Raw genomic sequence first — 17,794 nt, forward strand, 5'->3', positions numbered from 1 at the left:
AGAAGCAATGTTTCTGTTTAAGTCTGAAGGCAGTTTGGTGAGCATCAGGCAAGAGACATTATCTCTTTTTAGGGAAGGTTCAGCCATTTGGGGCAAAATGTGGGCCTTCAACTGATTAGGTGAGGCCCACCCCCATTGGCAGGGCAATCTGCTCCACTCAGTCTGCCAATTTAAATGTTCATCTCTTCCCAAGACACCCTCACAGACACACCCAGAATAATAGTTGACCAAATATTTGAGCACCTCATGGACCAGTCAAATTGACACATAAAATCAACCATCACAGGGATCCTTTAGGATGAGACTTGACTGGTTAGAAGATGAGAGGTTCCCTAGAAAACGCAGGAGGAGACAAATTTAATTACAGCCTCACACTGGTAATTAAACTGAGGAATCCATGAAGGTTTTGTGAGGACAGGATTCTTGGAGAAGATATCACCCAGATCACAATGCAGCCTCCTTATAGGTTTTTGTTTTTTTTTTTCCAATAAAACCTCATTTTTCTTTGCACATAGGTGAGATAAACAGTAGATCAGCTGAGGATATTTTATAATCCTTAATGTGTGTGTGTGTGTTTATACACTAAGTCGCTCACTCGTGTCCAACTCTTTATAGCCTTTTAGATAAATATCTGTTGTTTTATTTAATCACAAAAGCTATACATGCTTATTATAGACACTTCATAAAACATGAAAAAAAAATCCAAAGTGCAAAATAAACTTATCCATAAAGCCATTGTTCAAGTATAATCATTATCACTTTTTTTAAATTAGCCTCCTTCTCTTGATGTGATTTCAGATCCATGGATGAGGAGTTTATCACACTTGTCATGTGACACGTGACCCTCAACCTCACTGTGTCTGAACCTCTGAATGACATCTCTGTTCCCCTCTCTTCCAGGTGAACTATGACCACTTTACTCTTGGTGTTTGTGACTCTGAGGGTCATCACAGCAGCCATCTCAGTAGAAGTTTCAGGTGAGGACATCCCCACGTGTGTCTCATTTACCCGACAGGCGCTGAGGACTGGACTCGGGGGTTGAAGACCAAGCCTGGCACTGATAGTCCTGGTGCTTGATCTGGGCCATCACTTTAGAGGCCCCCGTCTCTGACTCTCCCACAGTCCCAACATTCCCTAAAAGTGAGGAATTGTAGGGCCAGTGATATGTGTCCACCCTGCTCTAGTCTCCCTCTGGGTACCCAGGACGTCCAGAATTCCCTGTCCAGCTGGACCCAAGTCATTTCCAGGGCTGCATGGTTTGCTCCTCTAGGTCCATCCTTCCATGAAACGACCACCCACCATTGCCAGTCTGAGCCACCAGAAGGCCAGCGGGAGAGGTGAAGGGGTGGCTGTTCGGGTGTGGACAGAGCTGGGTTGTGAGGGCCTGGATAAATACAGACCCTTCACAGTGCAGAGCTGTGAGGGAAGAAAAGGGGTCCTGATTCCCTCTCCTCCAGTGTGGCCACCACATCCCAGTGCAAAATTCTAAGGGATCCAAGAATTCTAAATTTGAATCTGGTTTTTCATTTTGAAAGGTATCATTGTCAAATAAGAAGATAGAACAATTTTAAAAATAATTTATTGGTCTGTTGGCTTGATTTATAGCTTTTAAATATTTAGACATATGATCCATGAGTCTCCACTTGTACTCTTTCCCTGAGACCCTTGAATACCCAGCTGGCTATACCCTGGGGTGATTTGCCCACACAGGCCAACCATTCCATGAGGGTTGGCTGGGAGCTTCAAAACTGCAGACCTGCTGCTGCTGTCACTTCCAGTTGTCCCTGGAGAACCGTGTGTGCGTGATCAGTCAGTGCAGTATTGTCTGACTCTTTGTGACCCCATGGACTGTGGCCCACCAGGTTCCTCTGTCCATAGGATTCTCCAGGCAAGGATACCAGAGTGGATTGCCACACACGCCTTCAGAGGATCTTCCTGACCCAGGGATTGAACCTGAGTCTCTTATGTCTCCTGCATCAGCAGGTGGGTTCTTTACCACTAGTGCCACCTGGGAAGAACCTGCCCTGGGGAGCTACCAACACTAAAACCATGCTGTGTCCTGTGCTAGGGCGGAGCCTCAGAGGGATATTTCTGTGAAGGGCCTGCTAGTGACCCCCCAGGATATCAAAAGGTTAGGGCTGGACCCCAAACATTCCGGGCTCCCTCTTTCTTGCCTTGCTATGTATCTGCCACTCACAAATATCTGAAACATTTTTATGGTCAACCTGCAGGCTCTCCTGGAAAAAAAAGTTCAATAAGTATATGACTGTTCAATAAGTATATGTGCTGTTTTTTTCAAAGGCTCTTTCTTTCCAATACCAGGAAGATTTTTGACTTCTAACAGAATTTGCAAACTCTCTGCATCTTCCCTATCAATACCATCTAGGTTTGTTGTTGTTTTTTTAATGGAGTCTCATCATATCCCAACCCACCCCAGGCTGACTCTTTGCAGACTTAAACGTCTGATCTTCTCTGATGCCTCTCCAACTAGGCCCCTGAGCCCCCAACAACAGAACAGAATGACTAGTCCTTCTGCAAGGTCAGGATGGAGCCCAAAGCAGACCTCCTTAAATGTTTGATATTTTTATATCTTAGCTTTACAAGTTGTATAAATTTTTTCTTCCCCATAGTAATTTTTTCTTGATGTTGTTCAGTCACTAAGTCATGTCCGACTCTTTGCTACCCCATGGACTGCAGCATGCCAGGCTTCTCTGTTCTTCACTATCTACCGGAGTTTGCTCAGACTCATGTCCATTGAGTTGGTGATGCCATCCAACCATCTCAACCTCTGTCATCCCCTTCTCCTCCTGCTTTCAGTCTTTCCCAGCATCAGGGTCTTTTCCAATGAGTCAGCTCTTCACATCAGGTGGCCAAAGTATTGGAGTTTCTCCCCCAAAGTAACTTTTTACCAATTTTTGAGTCAAGCTGTCACTCCAGAAAGATGGGTTCTGTTTATCCCATGGCTTGTGACTCCAGAAAGATGGATTCTGTTTATCCCATGGCTTGGCATCACCTAGGGTACCCCAGTTTGAGAAACAAAGAGGTACACCTGTGAATTTCCCACTGGCCTCCTCTGCAATCCTTTCTGGCTCCATAGTTCCCATCTTGAGGCACAGAGACCAGGGGGTCTTGAGGAAGCTGCTCTGGAAAGGGAATTCCATATGACACAGGAGCCTTCCCCAGCACCAGCACAGACATTGTCATTTCCAGAAGGACTGACAGAGAGGCTGGGTGGTCCTCTCTGGGCACTAACGGCTCTGTCTCCCGCCCCATGTCTCCCTGCACAGAACCTGACAACTCATTGAGTGTCAGCATCCCTGAACCGTCCCCACTGCGGGTCCTCCTGGGGAGCTCCCTCACCATCCCCTGCTACTTCATCGACCCCATGCACCCCGTGACCACCGCCCCCTCCACCGCCCCCCTCGCCCCAAGAATCAAGTGGAGCCGCATTTCCAAGGAGAAGGAGGTGGTGCTGCTGGTGGCCACTGAAGGGCGGGTGCGGGTCAACAGCGCCTACCAAGACAAGGTCACGCTGCCCAACTACCCCGCCATCCCCAGCGACGCCACCCTGGAAATCCAGAACATGCGCTCCAATGACTCCGGGATCTATCGCTGTGAGGTGATGCACGGCATCGAGGACAGCCAGGCCACCCTAGAGGTCGTGGTAAAAGGTGAGAGCCTGACCGGGGGGACCCTGCTTCACCTACAGAAAGAACCAGAATGCCATCCTCACTGGTGGGCACCCAGGCTGGCTGGCTTGCAAACCCCAGCTCCTCCTCCTGCCAGTTTGCACCTCGGTTGAGTTACTTAACTTCAGTTGCTTCCTCTGTAACACGAAGCTAGTAACATCACTCTCACTGGACTCTGAGTGAATTAAATACTCCGTGGCCACAGTCACATGTAATGAATGACAATCTGTGCTTCCCAACAATCCTGTGATTCGATTGCTTTGTGATCATCCCCATTTTACAGACAAGCAAACTGAGGTTAAGTGACTTGCCTGAAGTTTCCCAGGAAGGGAGCCAGAGCATCTCCTGACTCTCCACCCAGATGTCTTTTCCTTCCTCCACCTCCAGTTCCAGAAGCCAAAGAAAGGGATGAGGACTTTCTGGTCCCCTGCCCTCAATGGACTAAGGAATATGCTTGTGTTCTTGGTAGGCTTCAGGACTTCAGTCAGCACCAAGTTTTTCCTGTTGGGTTGTTGTTGTTCATTTGCTCAGTTCTGTCCAACTCTTCCCAACCCCATGGACTGCAGCATGCCAGGCTTAGGGAAGCCTTCACTATCTCCTGGAGTTTGCTCAAACTCATGTCCATTGAGTTGATGATGCCATCCAGCCATCTCATCCTCTGTTTCCCCCTTCTCCTCCTGTCTTCAATCTTTCCCAGCATCAGTGTCGTTTCCAGTGAGTTGACTTTTCACATCAGGTGGCCAGAGTATTGAAGCTTCAGCTCCAGAATCAGTCCTTCCAATGAATATTCAGGGTTGATTTCCTTTAGGATTGACTGGTTTAATCTCCTTTCTGTCCAAGGGATTCTCAAGAGTTTTCTCCACCCCTACAATTCGAAAGCATTGATTCTTTGGCGCTCAGCACTCTCTGAAAGGCAGTCTGCTCCTACCTGTGCCTTAAACAAGACTCTCACTGGGATGGCCCTGGGCTGAGGGGGCATCTTTGTGCAAAGCAAATATGGGGTCCTGGAATGACATGAAAAATTATGAGGAAGGCAGATTTTGATCCAAGTCAAATAACCTGATTATCAGAATTATCACAGGTTTCCAAAAAGATGCCTTGTAAGGTAATGAGCTCCCTGTTAATAGAAATGTTCTAGCAAAGGCAGAAGCACCCCATGCAGATATGGAGCTGGGATTCACCCATCAGCTGGAGGCCCAGCCCAGATGTCTCTATGCTCCCTTGACTCTCCCTGATTCTATGAGGGCCTGGATGAGGGGAGGCTGCACTGACCTGCCCTCTCGCTCTCCTGTGTCTTGCAGGCATCGTGTTCCATTACAGAGCCATCTCCACGCGCTACACCCTGGACTTTGACAGGGCGCAGCGGGCCTGCCTGCAGAACAGCGCCATCATCGCCACGCCCGAGCAGCTGCAGGCCGCCTATGAGGATGGCTTCCACCAGTGCGACGCCGGCTGGCTGGCCGATCAGACTGTGAGGTAAGCCCCGGGGCCACCATCGGAGTGGAGTGGGAGACAGACTGGAACGCTGACCAGCACTGAGCTGGTGCCAGCCTGACACCAAGGCCAGCCTGGGCTGGGGCTAGACAGATGCCTTGGCCAGTTCGAGGTCAGGTCCCAAATCCTTGGTCCTCTGTCCTGTGGTGGATGAGTGATCACTAGCAGCATAGCTCTACGTGAGCATTTTCTCCATGCAAATTATACATCATTATTCTTCCTACTCATTTTTCCCTTTACATCTTTTTTAAATTTTGGTGTTTACATATTTTTGTGAACCACTTTCTATTCTGTTTTTAATAGGGCAAGACACATGTAAATTAAGCTTTTGGGTTCATTTTCCCCTGAGCTCAGCTGCTAAGGAATGGGTGGGTTGCCCAGCAAGACAGACAGAGCCTTAGAGGGCAATCATGTAAGCAAGCCTAAAAGCAAGATGAGACAATTCATTCGAGGTGGATCAAAGCTCCAAATGCAAAAGCCAGAACCACAAAGCCACAAGAAGAAAACAAAGGGAAATAGCTCTGTAATCTTGGGATAGGCAAAAGATCTCAGGATAAAAAAAAGCCATTAACCATTAAAAAAAAAAAAAAAAGGCAAGGTGATTCAACAGCCTAGCATAGTGCAAGAGACCACACCTCAGATACAAGAAGTACTTATATACCTCAAACCCCAGTTTTGATACTTAGAGGCTGTGTGACCTTGAACAAGTTGCTTAACATCTCTAGGCCCCACTTTCTTATAGTTTAGAGTGGTTATAGCACCTTCCTTCTTAGGTTGATGTGAGACTCCAATGATACAGAGCAGAGTTCAGCAAACTATGGCTCATGGGTCAAGTCCAACCCACTCCTTGATTCTGTAAACAAAGTTTTATGGGAACACAGCCCCGCTTGTTATTTTGTCTGTGGTTGCTTCGTTTGCACTAGGATGGCAAGGTTGAGTGATTGGTCACAGTGGAGACCCTCTGGCCTGCAAGACCTTAAATATTTACTATCCATCCTTTTACAGAAAAGGTTTGCAAGCCCCTGATAGAACATGTTTGGTACCAATAAATATTTAGTAAAAGGCGCCACTTTCTGTCACCAATAGTAATGAAAACCTCCATCTCAATAAAGCTGGGAAAAATCTGTAGAAACAAGTAGCCCACAGATCTCAGCAGATCCCGGCAAACACATCAGTAAGTCACCGCTTCCTCCCACAAGGGAGGAAAGTACAAGGACACAGGTCACCGGGCCCCTCCGTCCCCCGAGTGTCACATCCCTGCTTTGGGTTCCGGGCAGGTACCCCATCCACACGCCGAGGGAAGGTTGCTATGGAGACAAGGATGAGTTTCCGGGCGTGAGAACCTACGGCATCCGGGACACCAACGAAACCTATGACGTGTACTGCTTCGCAGAGGAGATGGAGGGTGAGGCCGCCCCGCCCTCCCACGAGCCCCCACCCAGCCCCTTCTTCCTGCCGACTCTCAGGGTCACGGGGGCCTCCTCCTGGGCAGGGCGCTAATCCAGGATACCATACCCTACCTCGATATCCCTCCCAACCCCCCATCCTACCCCTGAAATACAGATACGTGGGACCAGGGCTTTCCCCAGTTAAAGACCAAACTCAGAGGAACCTGGGGATCTCCCTGGGGACTCAGGGCAGACGTGGGAAGGAGCTCCTTACCCTCCCGGCTGTGTCTTCTGCAGGCGAGGTCTTCTATGCAACATCCCCGGAGAAGTTCACCTTCCAAGAGGCAGCCAACGAGTGCCGGCGGCTGGGCGCCCGGCTGGCCACTACGGGCCAACTCTACCTGGCCTGGCAGGGTGGCATGGACATGTGCAGCGCCGGCTGGCTGGCTGACCGCAGCGTGCGATACCCCATCTCCAAGGCCCGGCCTAACTGCGGGGGCAACCTCCTGGGAGTGAGGACCGTCTACCTGCATGCCAACCAGACAGGCTACCCTGACCCTTCATCCCGCTATGACGCCATCTGCTACACAGGTGCGTTTGGGCTGGAGGCATTTCGGTGGGGAGCATGCCACCGAAATGGGGACCCAGAGGATGAAATCTTAGAATGGGGAGTTGGGTTTCACCTCCTTCAAGGGTCCACTGGGTACCTGAACCCCATGTCTTAGCACCCCCTATTTTCATGGATTCCTAGGGAAGCTAGAATCACTGCAGCCTGCAGTGTACCCAGTCCTATCTCATCAGCCCAGAACTGGGGGAAAACATGAGATTCAGAGACTGTTGTTCTCAAGTTTGAATTACGTCTCTGCCAGTCACTCCTGGGCAGCTGTGACAAAGTCAAGGCCCTGAGCCTCACTTTCCTTATCTGTCTAATGGGAAGATGTGGGGGCCTGACTTGAGACCTTGCGCCACAGGAGGGCGCTGTGATCCGTCCTTTTTTAAATTTTAAAAGTATTTTTTAATTGAAGGATAATTGCTCTACAGAATTGAGTTGCTTTCTGTCAATCAGCCATAAGTATACATATGTCCCCTCCCTCTTGAGCCTCCCTCCCACCTTCCTCTCTGCAGTTACCCTTTTTAATTGAATTCACTTCAAAACGAGGGCCATAGTGTTACTTAAGAGTGGGAAAAAGGTTTTGACAAGGACTTTATTGTGAACATTTAGACTAAAACTTTTAAAAATGTTTTTATCCTGTATTTTACACTGTCTAGGGTTATTTGTGCAAAAAATAATTAGAATTACCCCCAAAAGCTTCCCTTCACTTTTCAATATTCCCACCACCCTGTTTGCAGTTGTAGCATCCTCCTGAATGCTCTCTTTATTCATTACTAAGTGGCTCATTTGTTCATGACTGAGGCAGACAGTTCTCTCATGGCACTTTGATGAATTTCATGAGCTCCTGCATCTTTGGGAAGATTTTTTCATCTCTCTTTCTAATTGATTTGCATTGTCCCATTGGCTAGTTCTAACATCAGAGGCTCAGCAGGTGCTCACAAGATAGGTAAGGAAGCAACTGGCTGGCATTACTCAGGAAGGGATGTTGGAACAAGATGGTTTTAATAAACAGTGAGCTGATTGGTCAGGGTTTTGTGCTATGGTGACTGCATATTCTTGCAATCTAGGGCACCCCTATAATAAATACTGAAGCCATTGAGGTCTCCAGCAATGGGCCCGGCCAGGTGCCTGGCACACAGTAGGTGTTTTCTTTTCTTAGCAGAGGAGGGGAGCATCTGATATTCATCTCCATCAAGCCAGCCCCAGGCCAAGCACTAATGCCTGTCTCTGCCCCCTGCCCCAGGTGAAGATTTTGTGGACATCCCAGAAAACTTTTTCGGGGTGGGCGGCGAGGAGGCCATCACCATCCAGACGGTGACCTGGCCTGACATGGAGCTGCCCCTGCCCCGAAATATCACCGAGGGTGAAGCCCGAGGCAGCGTGATCCTCACGGCAAAGCCCGACTTTGAAGTCTCCCCCACCGCCCCGGAAACCGAGGAGCCTTTCACGTTTGTCCCCGAAGTAAGGGCCACTGCATTCCCTGAAGTAGAGAACAGGACTGGAGAGGCCACCCGGCCCTGGGCCTTTCCCAGCGAGTCCACGCCCGGCCTGGGAGCCCCCACGGCCTTCACCAGCGAGGACCTCGTCGTTCAGGTGACCTTAGCCCCAGGTGTAGCCGAGGTCCCTGGGCAGCCACGACTGCCAGGGGGTAAGTGTCCACCGCTCAAGGGGCTGCATCCAGGGCTGGGGAAAGGGCTTGGTCTGGGGTCTTCTGAGTGCGGTGCAGGAAGTGCTCAGTCACTCAGTCATGTCCGACTCCTTGCGACCCCACAGACTGTGCCTGCCAGGCTCCTCTGTCCGTGGAATTCTCCAGGCAAGGATCCTGGGGTGGGTTGCCATTTCCGTTCTCCGGGGGATCTTCCCAACCCAGGGAATCGAACCTGCGTCTCCTGCGCTGGCAGGCAGATTCTTTACCACTGAGCCACCTGGGTGGAGGTTCTTCTGTACTTTCAACTTCACCTGGGATGTGAGACAAGCGTCGCTCCCCTCAGACTCAGCTCTCCTCACTTGTGAAACAAGAAACAAAGGGGATGGGCCACACCACTGGTGCTCACGCTCTTTTATGGGTGAGCGGCTCTTTGTCACAAAGCATTTCCTTCAAATGGAGTCAGAGGTAAAAACCAGAGAATGTATCAACAGGCAGAGGTGAAGGGCAAAGGAATACCGGGGCTCTTCTGCCCATGGGCCCTCCTTGCCCCAACAGGCACTTCTGCAGAATAGAGCCGCTGAACTCGGCTGCAATGGGTACCCTCAGGGCTTCTCACAACACTGGCCCTCCAGAACAGAGGTCTGCAGACTGTGGTCCATGGACCAAATCTAGCTGTAGCCCATGTTCAGTTCTTCTGTGGCCCATGAACTGAGAATTAAGAAGCTTTTTAAGTAGTTGAGGGGAAGAGTCCAAAGAAAATAACATTTTGTGACGTATTGTGAAAATTATATAAAATTCAAATTTTAATGTCCACAAATAAAGTTTGACTGGAACAAAGTCACACCCATTTGGTAACATGTTGTCTGTGGCCATTTAGGGCTATCAGGGTAGGATCAAGTAGATGTACAAAACCCATTTAGCCCACAAAGTCTGAAATGTGTGCTATCAGGCTTTTTTCAGTAAACGTTTGCCACCTCGGTTCTGGGATGGTGGTGTTTCAGGTGCTCAATAAATGTCTGGATGGGGACTTCCCTGGCAGTCCAATGGTTAAGACTCCACACTTCCAATGCATGAAGCGTGGCTTCAATCCCTGGTCAGGGAACTAAGATCCCACGTGCCAGGCGACCAAAAAATAAATAAATATTTGAATAATTGGGATGTCACATCACATGGAACTTGGCTGTTCCAAAACTCGAGTCCATGAATAGGAAAGACTTACTGGGGTGGCCTCCATCAGGACCTTGGTAGTGTCTCCACCTGGGGGTGGGGCAGATGGCCACCGCCATCCACCTTCACTCCCATGATGCCACCAAGTGAGATGACAGCCTGAATCACGCAGATAAATACAGTATGTTGAGAAGGAAGAATTGCTTAGAGGCCAACAATAACTGTGTCCCGGGTTGGCTCAGGGCTGGAGAGACCCTCACTCCCTCCACGTGGCCACCACCCATAAAGGTGCCAATGGATAGGTGAGCATCTAACACAGGACAGGATAAGAACGTGGGGGAGACTCAGATTAGGAATCCATCCACAGCTGGATGTAAACTGACCAGTCACCCAGGGAAGTGTCAAAAACCAATGTGTGTCCAGTTAAATGCAACGGGGGAGGCAGAGTGAGTGGGGGTTCATACACAGGCTGTGCCCTGTGCTCATGCCCCGACGTATACCCAGTACACCCGCACAAACTCTTGCAGCTATTTGCAGGAGGACCACCTACCCCCTGAACCCAGGACTTTGGGCCAAGTGGAAGAAAGGCAGTGGTTTGATAGATTTGTTTGATTTTTTTATTTGTCCTTCTCTGTGTTTTCCAAATGCTCTGCAGTGATCACTTATTCTTTTTATACTAAGAGCAAGTGCCTTTGTTTTCAAGAGTCTGGGGACAAATGAGCAGCCTTGGAGTGAGGAAGCCAGAATGAAGGGTTGGGGACACCCATGGCAGAAGGTTCCTAGAAGGCTTTCTCGGGAAGGTGAATTTCAGGAGCAGTTTGAACGAGCAGAGATTACCAACTTGACAAGGAATCAGATGGGGAGTAGGAAAGGAAGGAGGGGATGAAAAGAGGTCATTCCTTAAGGAGCCAGGGCTCCTTCCACACCTGCAAAGCCTTGAGAACCAGGTTCCACGGACGTTGGCATTGTGGCCCTTGGTCCATGCCCTGATCCTGACCTGTCTCACCTCTCCCTCTCCTCCCCACCCAGGAGTCGTGTTCCACTACCGCCCCGGCTCCTCCCGCTACTCGCTGACCTTTGAGGAGGCCAAGCAGGCCTGCCTGCGCACCGGGGCCATCATCGCCTCGCCCGAGCAGCTCCAGGCCGCCTACGAAGCAGGCTACGAGCAGTGTGACGCCGGCTGGCTGCAGGACCAGACAGTCAGGTGACAGACGAGCTGGGCTCTCCTGCCAGTCCAGACCCAACCGTGCGAGGTCAGGCTTGGCGAGCCTGAGCCTGCGGCACCCACCACACTACGTGCTCCGTTAATTAGTGGCTCCTGGCTGACCCCTTAATTTCTCCCCCAGAACCAAAACGTATTCCGAGAGGGTGGGAATGGGTCCCAGGAGACATTAACTCCTTGGTCATTTCTCCTCAAAAAACATATTGAGAGCTCCTTGTCAAGCCCCCCAGTCCTCACCAGCCTGACCCTTCCATGTCATGGGCTTTCTTCTGAAGCCAGGAATCCCTCTATGGCCCCCAGGCGGCCCCATCCCCAGCTGCACAGGGAACATGCTGCATGAGAGATTCCTTCCTGTTTTTTTTTTTTTTTTTTTTGGCTGCACAGGGTCTTCACTGCTGCTTGTGGACCTCCTCTAGTTGTGGCAAGTGGGGGCTACTCTCTAGTTACTGTGGCAGTCTTCTCACTGTGGTGGCTTCTCTCATTGCGTAGCATGGGCTTCAGGGTGTGCGGCTTCAGTGGTTGCAGTGCATGGGCTCAGTAGTTGTGCCTCATGGGCTTAGTTGCCCCACAGCATGTGGGATCTTCCCAGACCAGGGGTTGAACCCGTGTCCCCTGCACTGGCAGGCAGATTCTTAACCACTGGCGCACCAGGGAAGTCCTCCTTCCTGGTTTGAATCCTTCAGGAGACCTGCCGGCCTCACCCTGGGGCCCCGCATCCCCAGTTTTCCAGAACAAGCTCTCATCCGCCGCTCCCACCCTCCCCTGCAGATACCCCATTGTGAGCCCGCGGACCCCCTGTGTGGGGGACAAGGACAGCAGCCCGGGGGTCCGGACCTACGGTGTGCGGCCACCATCAGAAACCTACGATGTATACTGCTACGTGGACAGACTCGAGGGTACAGGCCCTGTTCTCACATTTCGGGCTGAGGAAGGGTGAGGGGACTGATGCGGAGATGCAGAAGAGGGGGAATCACCATCTACCTAGTCCCGTTCTCACCTGAGCAGTCAGCCAGGAAAGGGTTCTATTTAAGAAAGAAGGCCTTCCCAGTCCCTCTCCCAGGCCAGGCCCCTTGTCTGCCTCCCAGATGGTTCATGTGGATTCCCCAGCATTGCAGGGAAGCGCTGGTTTCTTGAAAAAGCAGTAAGTTCTATGGATAAATGAATTAATTTACTTGTACCAGAAAATGTTATATGCACCTTCTGCCTCATTGAGAGTCTCAGTGCCCATGAACAAATCAAAGACTCTGAGAAGTCCTGCATTAAAAAAAAAAAATCTCTTCAACTCTGCTTAACCAAGCATCACCCAAGCTTAATGAAACACAGACCCTTTCTTTGGTCTTATTTCTTATCATTTCAATTTAAATCACCAAATTACTGTCCCACTGAATGCAATCTTGGAAATGCTGACATTCTGGAGAGGTTTCAACACTGCCACTCACTTGTTTGGGGACCTGGGCAAGTTACTTAACTGCTCTATGTCTCAGTTTCCTCATTTATAAAATGGAGCTGATTTATGCTTATATCAGAGACTTCACTGAATATTAAATGAGATGTGCATAAAAAGTGCCTGGTGTAAGCAGGTATTCAATAAATGTGAAATTCCTCCCCCCAGATCAGATACAGACCCCAGTATTGTTCTGGGTGTTGGGACTCCAACCCCTAAGAGTGGCCACAGGCCCCGCTCCCTGAGTTCACAGGATGTGGATGGGGCCACAGGTCCGTAGCATTCAGTGCTCCATGATTAAGTGCTGAGATTTAGGGGAGCACGGGGTGCCCAGGAGTGCCTTTCTTAGACAGAAGAGGGGGTGCCTACATGTGACTGGAGAATCCACAGAGAAGGAGGGGAGGTTGTTCGCATGGAGAGTGACTAACTTGTCTTAGTGCGGCTGCCCTGCCCCTGGGTGAGCAGCGGCTGCTCTGGCCGTGGGCACGGAGGCTCACACCTGACACCTGCCTCTACCCCCAGGGGAGGTGTTCTTTGCCACACGCCTGGAGCAGTTCACCTTCTGGGAAGCCCAGGAGTTCTGTGAATCCCAGAACGCCACGCTGGCCACCACGGGCCAGCTCTACGCTGCCTGGAGCCGTGGTCTGGACAAGTGCTACGCCGGCTGGCTGGCTGACGGCAGCCTCCGCTACCCCATCGTCACCCCAAGGCCCGCCTGTGGCGGGGACAAACCGGGCGTGAGAACCGTCTACCTCTACCCCAACCAGACGGGCCTCCTGGATCCGCTGTCCCGGCACCACGCCTTCTGCTTCCGAGGTTTGTGTCCTCAACTCCCCTTCAGCCCCGCTCTGTCTTGGGGGTGACCCCCCCAGGCTCGTCCCTCCTGATCTCTGCCCATCCATCACAGCAAAGAGGAAAAAGTCAGTCCCTCTGCACAGGATGACCTTAGGCTTTGACTCTGTGGCAAGTACATCCTTCTAATGTGCCCCCAGAGACACATAAAGAGAAACAAGTAAGAACTTAGGTTCTAAAATCAGGCAGATCTGAATTTTAATTATGACTCTGCTGCTTCATAGCTGTGTGACCTTGGGCAAGTCACTTAGTCTCTCTGTTTCTCTGCTTTCTCTATAAAATAATGATATAATATTTCCTATCTCGAATTGTTGCTGGAAGGATTAACTGGGGTAGTACATACAGAACACTTAGCATAGTACCTGGGAAATAGTAAATGCTCAATAAATGTTAGCTTTGCAAATAAATCACACACATATATGTTGTGTGTATGTGTGTATATAAGTATATATACAGTTTTGACTAGTACAGCCTGGTCAAACTTTCATCTGCTTCTAAATATTTCTGTGATGAGTTTAGTCAAATTATTATTCACTGAGCACCAAAAATTCACATTTCTAACTGACCCATGCGGAGGACTGTATGCCATGTTATTGGAGTTCTGAGAGGGATGTCATCGACTCAGAGGGCATGGCCAAGGACTGGCTGGGCTCTAATTAGATGAGTTCTTACAGGGCCCATGGGTCCAGATACACTGCCCAGAATGTAGACTGTAGTACTGGCTTGTGCCGTATTTTACATACCATACATCAAAACTCAGTATATTTATAATTTCCTGTGAATATGTAATTATTTCAAAATAAAGTTAATTTTTTTAGAAAAACCCCCAAGGGACTTCCCTGGCAGTCCAGTAGATAAGACTTAGCCTTCCAATGCAGGGAGCATGGGTTCAATCCCTGGTCAGGGAGCTAGGATCCCACATTCCTTGTGGCCAAAAAAAACAAAACATAGAACAGAAACAATATTGTAATAAATTCAATAGAGACTTTAAAAATGGTCTAAATCTAAAAAAGGGGGGGATCTCTAAACAAACAAACAAACATTGAACGTCCCAAAGTTTCCAAGACTTTCAGTCCTAAGTCACTTCAGTCGTGTCCGACTCTTTGCGACCCTAGGGACCATAGCCCACCAAGATCCTGTCTATGGGATTCTCCAGGCAAGAATACTGGAGTGGGTTGCCATGCCCTCCTCCAGAGGATCTTCCTGACCCAAGAATCAAACCCATATCTCTTATGTCTCCTGCATCAGCAGACTGGGTTCTTTACCATTAGCCCCACCTGGGAAGCCCCAGGGTCAACTTTTAAAACCTAATTCGAAGAAAGTTCAGTCTCACTCTGTCAGTCAAGAAAACCAATCCCTTCCCAGAGGATTTGGTGAGGCCCTTGCCCCAGCACCCCTCTCCTTGCTCTGGACATCAGAAGCCAAGCCAATTAGCCCCCCAGTAAATTCTCAGCCAAGCATCTCTACCATCCATCCCCGACCCTCTGTAGACTCAGCCTTTTATAGATCTGCTGAGAAACCTGGCTTCCTTCCCAATCAAGCGCACAAAACCAGAACAGTTACTCCCAGTCAATGAATCCTGTCTTCACCATCCAGTGCCAGGATGGCTTCATGCATGTTAAATAGCACTCTCCTGATTTTGATCCAGGAACAACATCATTTGGAACATCATTTCTGTCCCCAAGAAAGGCGGCATCATTGCAGTACTTAAGAGCGGAGAGTCTGACATCAGATCGTGCTGTGTGCTCAGTCATTCAGTCATGTCCGACTCTTTCGCGACCCCATGGACTGTAGCCTGTCAGGCTCCTCTGTCTGTGGAATTCTGCAGGCAAGAATACTGGAGCAGGTTACCATTTCCTCCTTCAGGGGATCTCCCTGACCCAGGGATCAAGCCCACATCTCTTGCATCTCCTGCATTCGCAGGTGGATTCTTTACCACTACAACCACCTGGGAAGCCCCTGGCACCAGATACTTGGGCCCATGGACTAGATCTGTCACTTAGAAGCCACTGACACTGGAAAAGTCACTTAACCTTAGTTTCCCTGTCTGTAAGTGAGATAATGTATCTCTCTCACATGGCTGTTGTGGGATAAAATGATTTTATCTTATTTTAAAAAATTTGTTTATTTATTTGGCTGTGCTGGGTCTTAGTTACGGCACGCAAGATCTTTAGTTGTGACAGGAGGGATCTTTAGTTGCTCCACACAAACTCTTAGTTGCAGTGTATGGGACCTGGTTTCCTGACCTGGAATTGAACCCAGGCTCCTGCATTGGAAGCACTGAGTCTCAGCCACTGGATCACCAGGGAAGTGCCCTAAGATGATTTTATGCATTGATGCATCACACCTTTAAACAATGCCTGGCATGTATAATAGATTCTGCAAAAGAGGTGCCCCAGACCACCCTGAAATAAAGTGCTGATGGTATGTGCATATTGATATAGTTGAAGCAAACACCTCTTATTAATTACGGACAAACGTCATCTCACTGGACTGGGTGGGGGTTGGAAGTCCAAGGACTAGCAAGATTTGTGCACAAGCCTGGCCCACCTCATGGGCCCCTGGGTCCCCTGAAGAAGGGCCAGCCTGGGGTGGGTCACTGGTAAGAAGGAGCCCCCAGCCCTCACCACACATATCCCCTCTAGGTGTTTCAGCGGCGCCCTCTCCAGAAGAAGAGGAGGGTAGTGCACCCACAGCAGGCCCTGACGTGGAGGACTGGATCGTGACCCAAGTGGGGCCTGGCGTGGCTGCTGTCCCCGTCGGGGAGGAGACGACTGCAATCCCAGGCTTCACCGTTGAGCCAGAAAACAAGACGGAATGGGAACTTGCCTACACCCCAGCGGGCACGTTGCCACTACCAGGTCCGTCTGGGCTCTCCTGCATGTCCTGCTGCTTCCCAGGGCCAGGGTGTGGCCTGGATGGGGGGAGGAGGGGGTGTTCTCTCCCTGGAACCCGTGATCTGTTTCCCCAGCCCTGACCCCCAGCCCTGATGTTATCTAAGTGTGCTGCCATGGGCAACTTCAGCCACCTCAGCAGGCATCTAGGACCAATCCTAAGGGAGAAAAAGGGCAGCTTTGTTCATAAAACACACCTCTTCTCTCTCTTTCACTCTCTCTACACTCACTTATCTTCCAGCTAAACGCCCCAAATGCCCAGCACTGTATCAGCTGGAGGACTCTCACTTACTCTGTGCTCCTGCATTCACACCTCTACTCCCTAACCTCTTAAAACTCTTGTGGGAGGGACTGCAACAGAGGGAAAAGGACCTGGGAGGGGGTGGCTGTTGGCAGTCCCACTGTGACCTGTCTTCTCTTGCTTTTTATTTTTTTTAATTTTATTTTATTTTTTAACTTTACAATATTGTATTGGTTTTGCCATATATCAACATGAATCCACCACAGGTATACACGTGTACCCCATCCTGAACCCTCCTCCTTCCTCCCTCCCCATACCATCCCTCTGGGTCATCCCAGTACACCAGCCCCAAGCATCCGGTATCGTCCATCGAACCTGGACTGGCGAGTCATTTCATATATGATATTATACATGTTTCAATGCCATTCTCCCAAATCATCCCACCCTTTCCCTCTCCCACAGAGTCCAAAAGACTGTTCCATAAGAAAAACACCATTACAGTATACTAACGCATATATATGGAATTTAGAAAGATGGTAACAATAACCCTGTATATGAGACAGCAAAAGAGACACTGATGTATAGACCTGTCTTCTCTTGTTTCTCCATCTGAGTCCTTTTTTTTGGGCCAGGTGTCCCCAGTCAGAACTTCCTGAGCAACAGCTGTCATGATTAAATCACATGGGACTTGCTGGGGTGAAATCCACAGACTCCAAACTCTATTGGAAAAAGCATTTAGTAGGCATCAGGTTTAGGAAATCCTGACTTACAGAAACATTAATAGCACCCAACCACAACCCCCATCATTGCAGACCTTCTCAGAGCCTTGGATGTGCTAATACGCTCTGTAAAGCAGAGAGGGCAGTGTATTCGATGGGTCCCAAATGAATGTGACCACAGGGTGTTTTTTTTTTCATGGAACGTTTTTAACATAGCCCACTTTGGGTAAGGCTGATTTATAGTGATGCACAGTAACCTGTGTATACCTGGCAGAGTCAGTTTGCCCAGGGTCACGTGCATTTGAAGACAGGAATATATCAAAGCTTCCCACTAATACATCCAGTCACTCAGTCAGTGCACAGTCCCCAAGCAATCCGGCCACACCAAGTGCTCCTCTGGGTGCTGGAAATGCAAACCCAGAA

General features: G+C 49.6%; 1 protein-coding gene across 1 annotated transcript in view; it reads left to right on the forward strand.

Moving 5' to 3' along the window:
• The first annotated feature begins 907 nt into the window (after positions 1–907).
• The window catches only part of ACAN (aggrecan), a 38,940-nt gene continuing 22,053 nt past the window's right edge, over positions 908–17,794 (forward strand). Inside the window, exons 1-10 of the mRNA XM_055555793.1 lie at positions 908–977; positions 3,288–3,671; positions 4,991–5,165; positions 6,461–6,588; positions 6,869–7,162; positions 8,428–8,832; positions 11,029–11,203; positions 11,990–12,117; positions 13,188–13,481; positions 16,163–16,378. Coding sequence (XP_055411768.1) covers positions 908–977; positions 3,288–3,671; positions 4,991–5,165; positions 6,461–6,588; positions 6,869–7,162; positions 8,428–8,832; positions 11,029–11,203; positions 11,990–12,117; positions 13,188–13,481; positions 16,163–16,378 — 2,269 coding nt within the window. The remainder of the gene's footprint in view (positions 978–3,287; positions 3,672–4,990; positions 5,166–6,460; positions 6,589–6,868; positions 7,163–8,427; positions 8,833–11,028; positions 11,204–11,989; positions 12,118–13,187; positions 13,482–16,162; positions 16,379–17,794) is intronic.

This window comes from Bubalus kerabau, chromosome 19 (genome assembly GCF_029407905.1).
Source record: "Bubalus kerabau isolate K-KA32 ecotype Philippines breed swamp buffalo chromosome 19, PCC_UOA_SB_1v2, whole genome shotgun sequence".
NCBI classification, from domain to species: domain Eukaryota; kingdom Metazoa; phylum Chordata; class Mammalia; order Artiodactyla; family Bovidae; genus Bubalus; species Bubalus kerabau.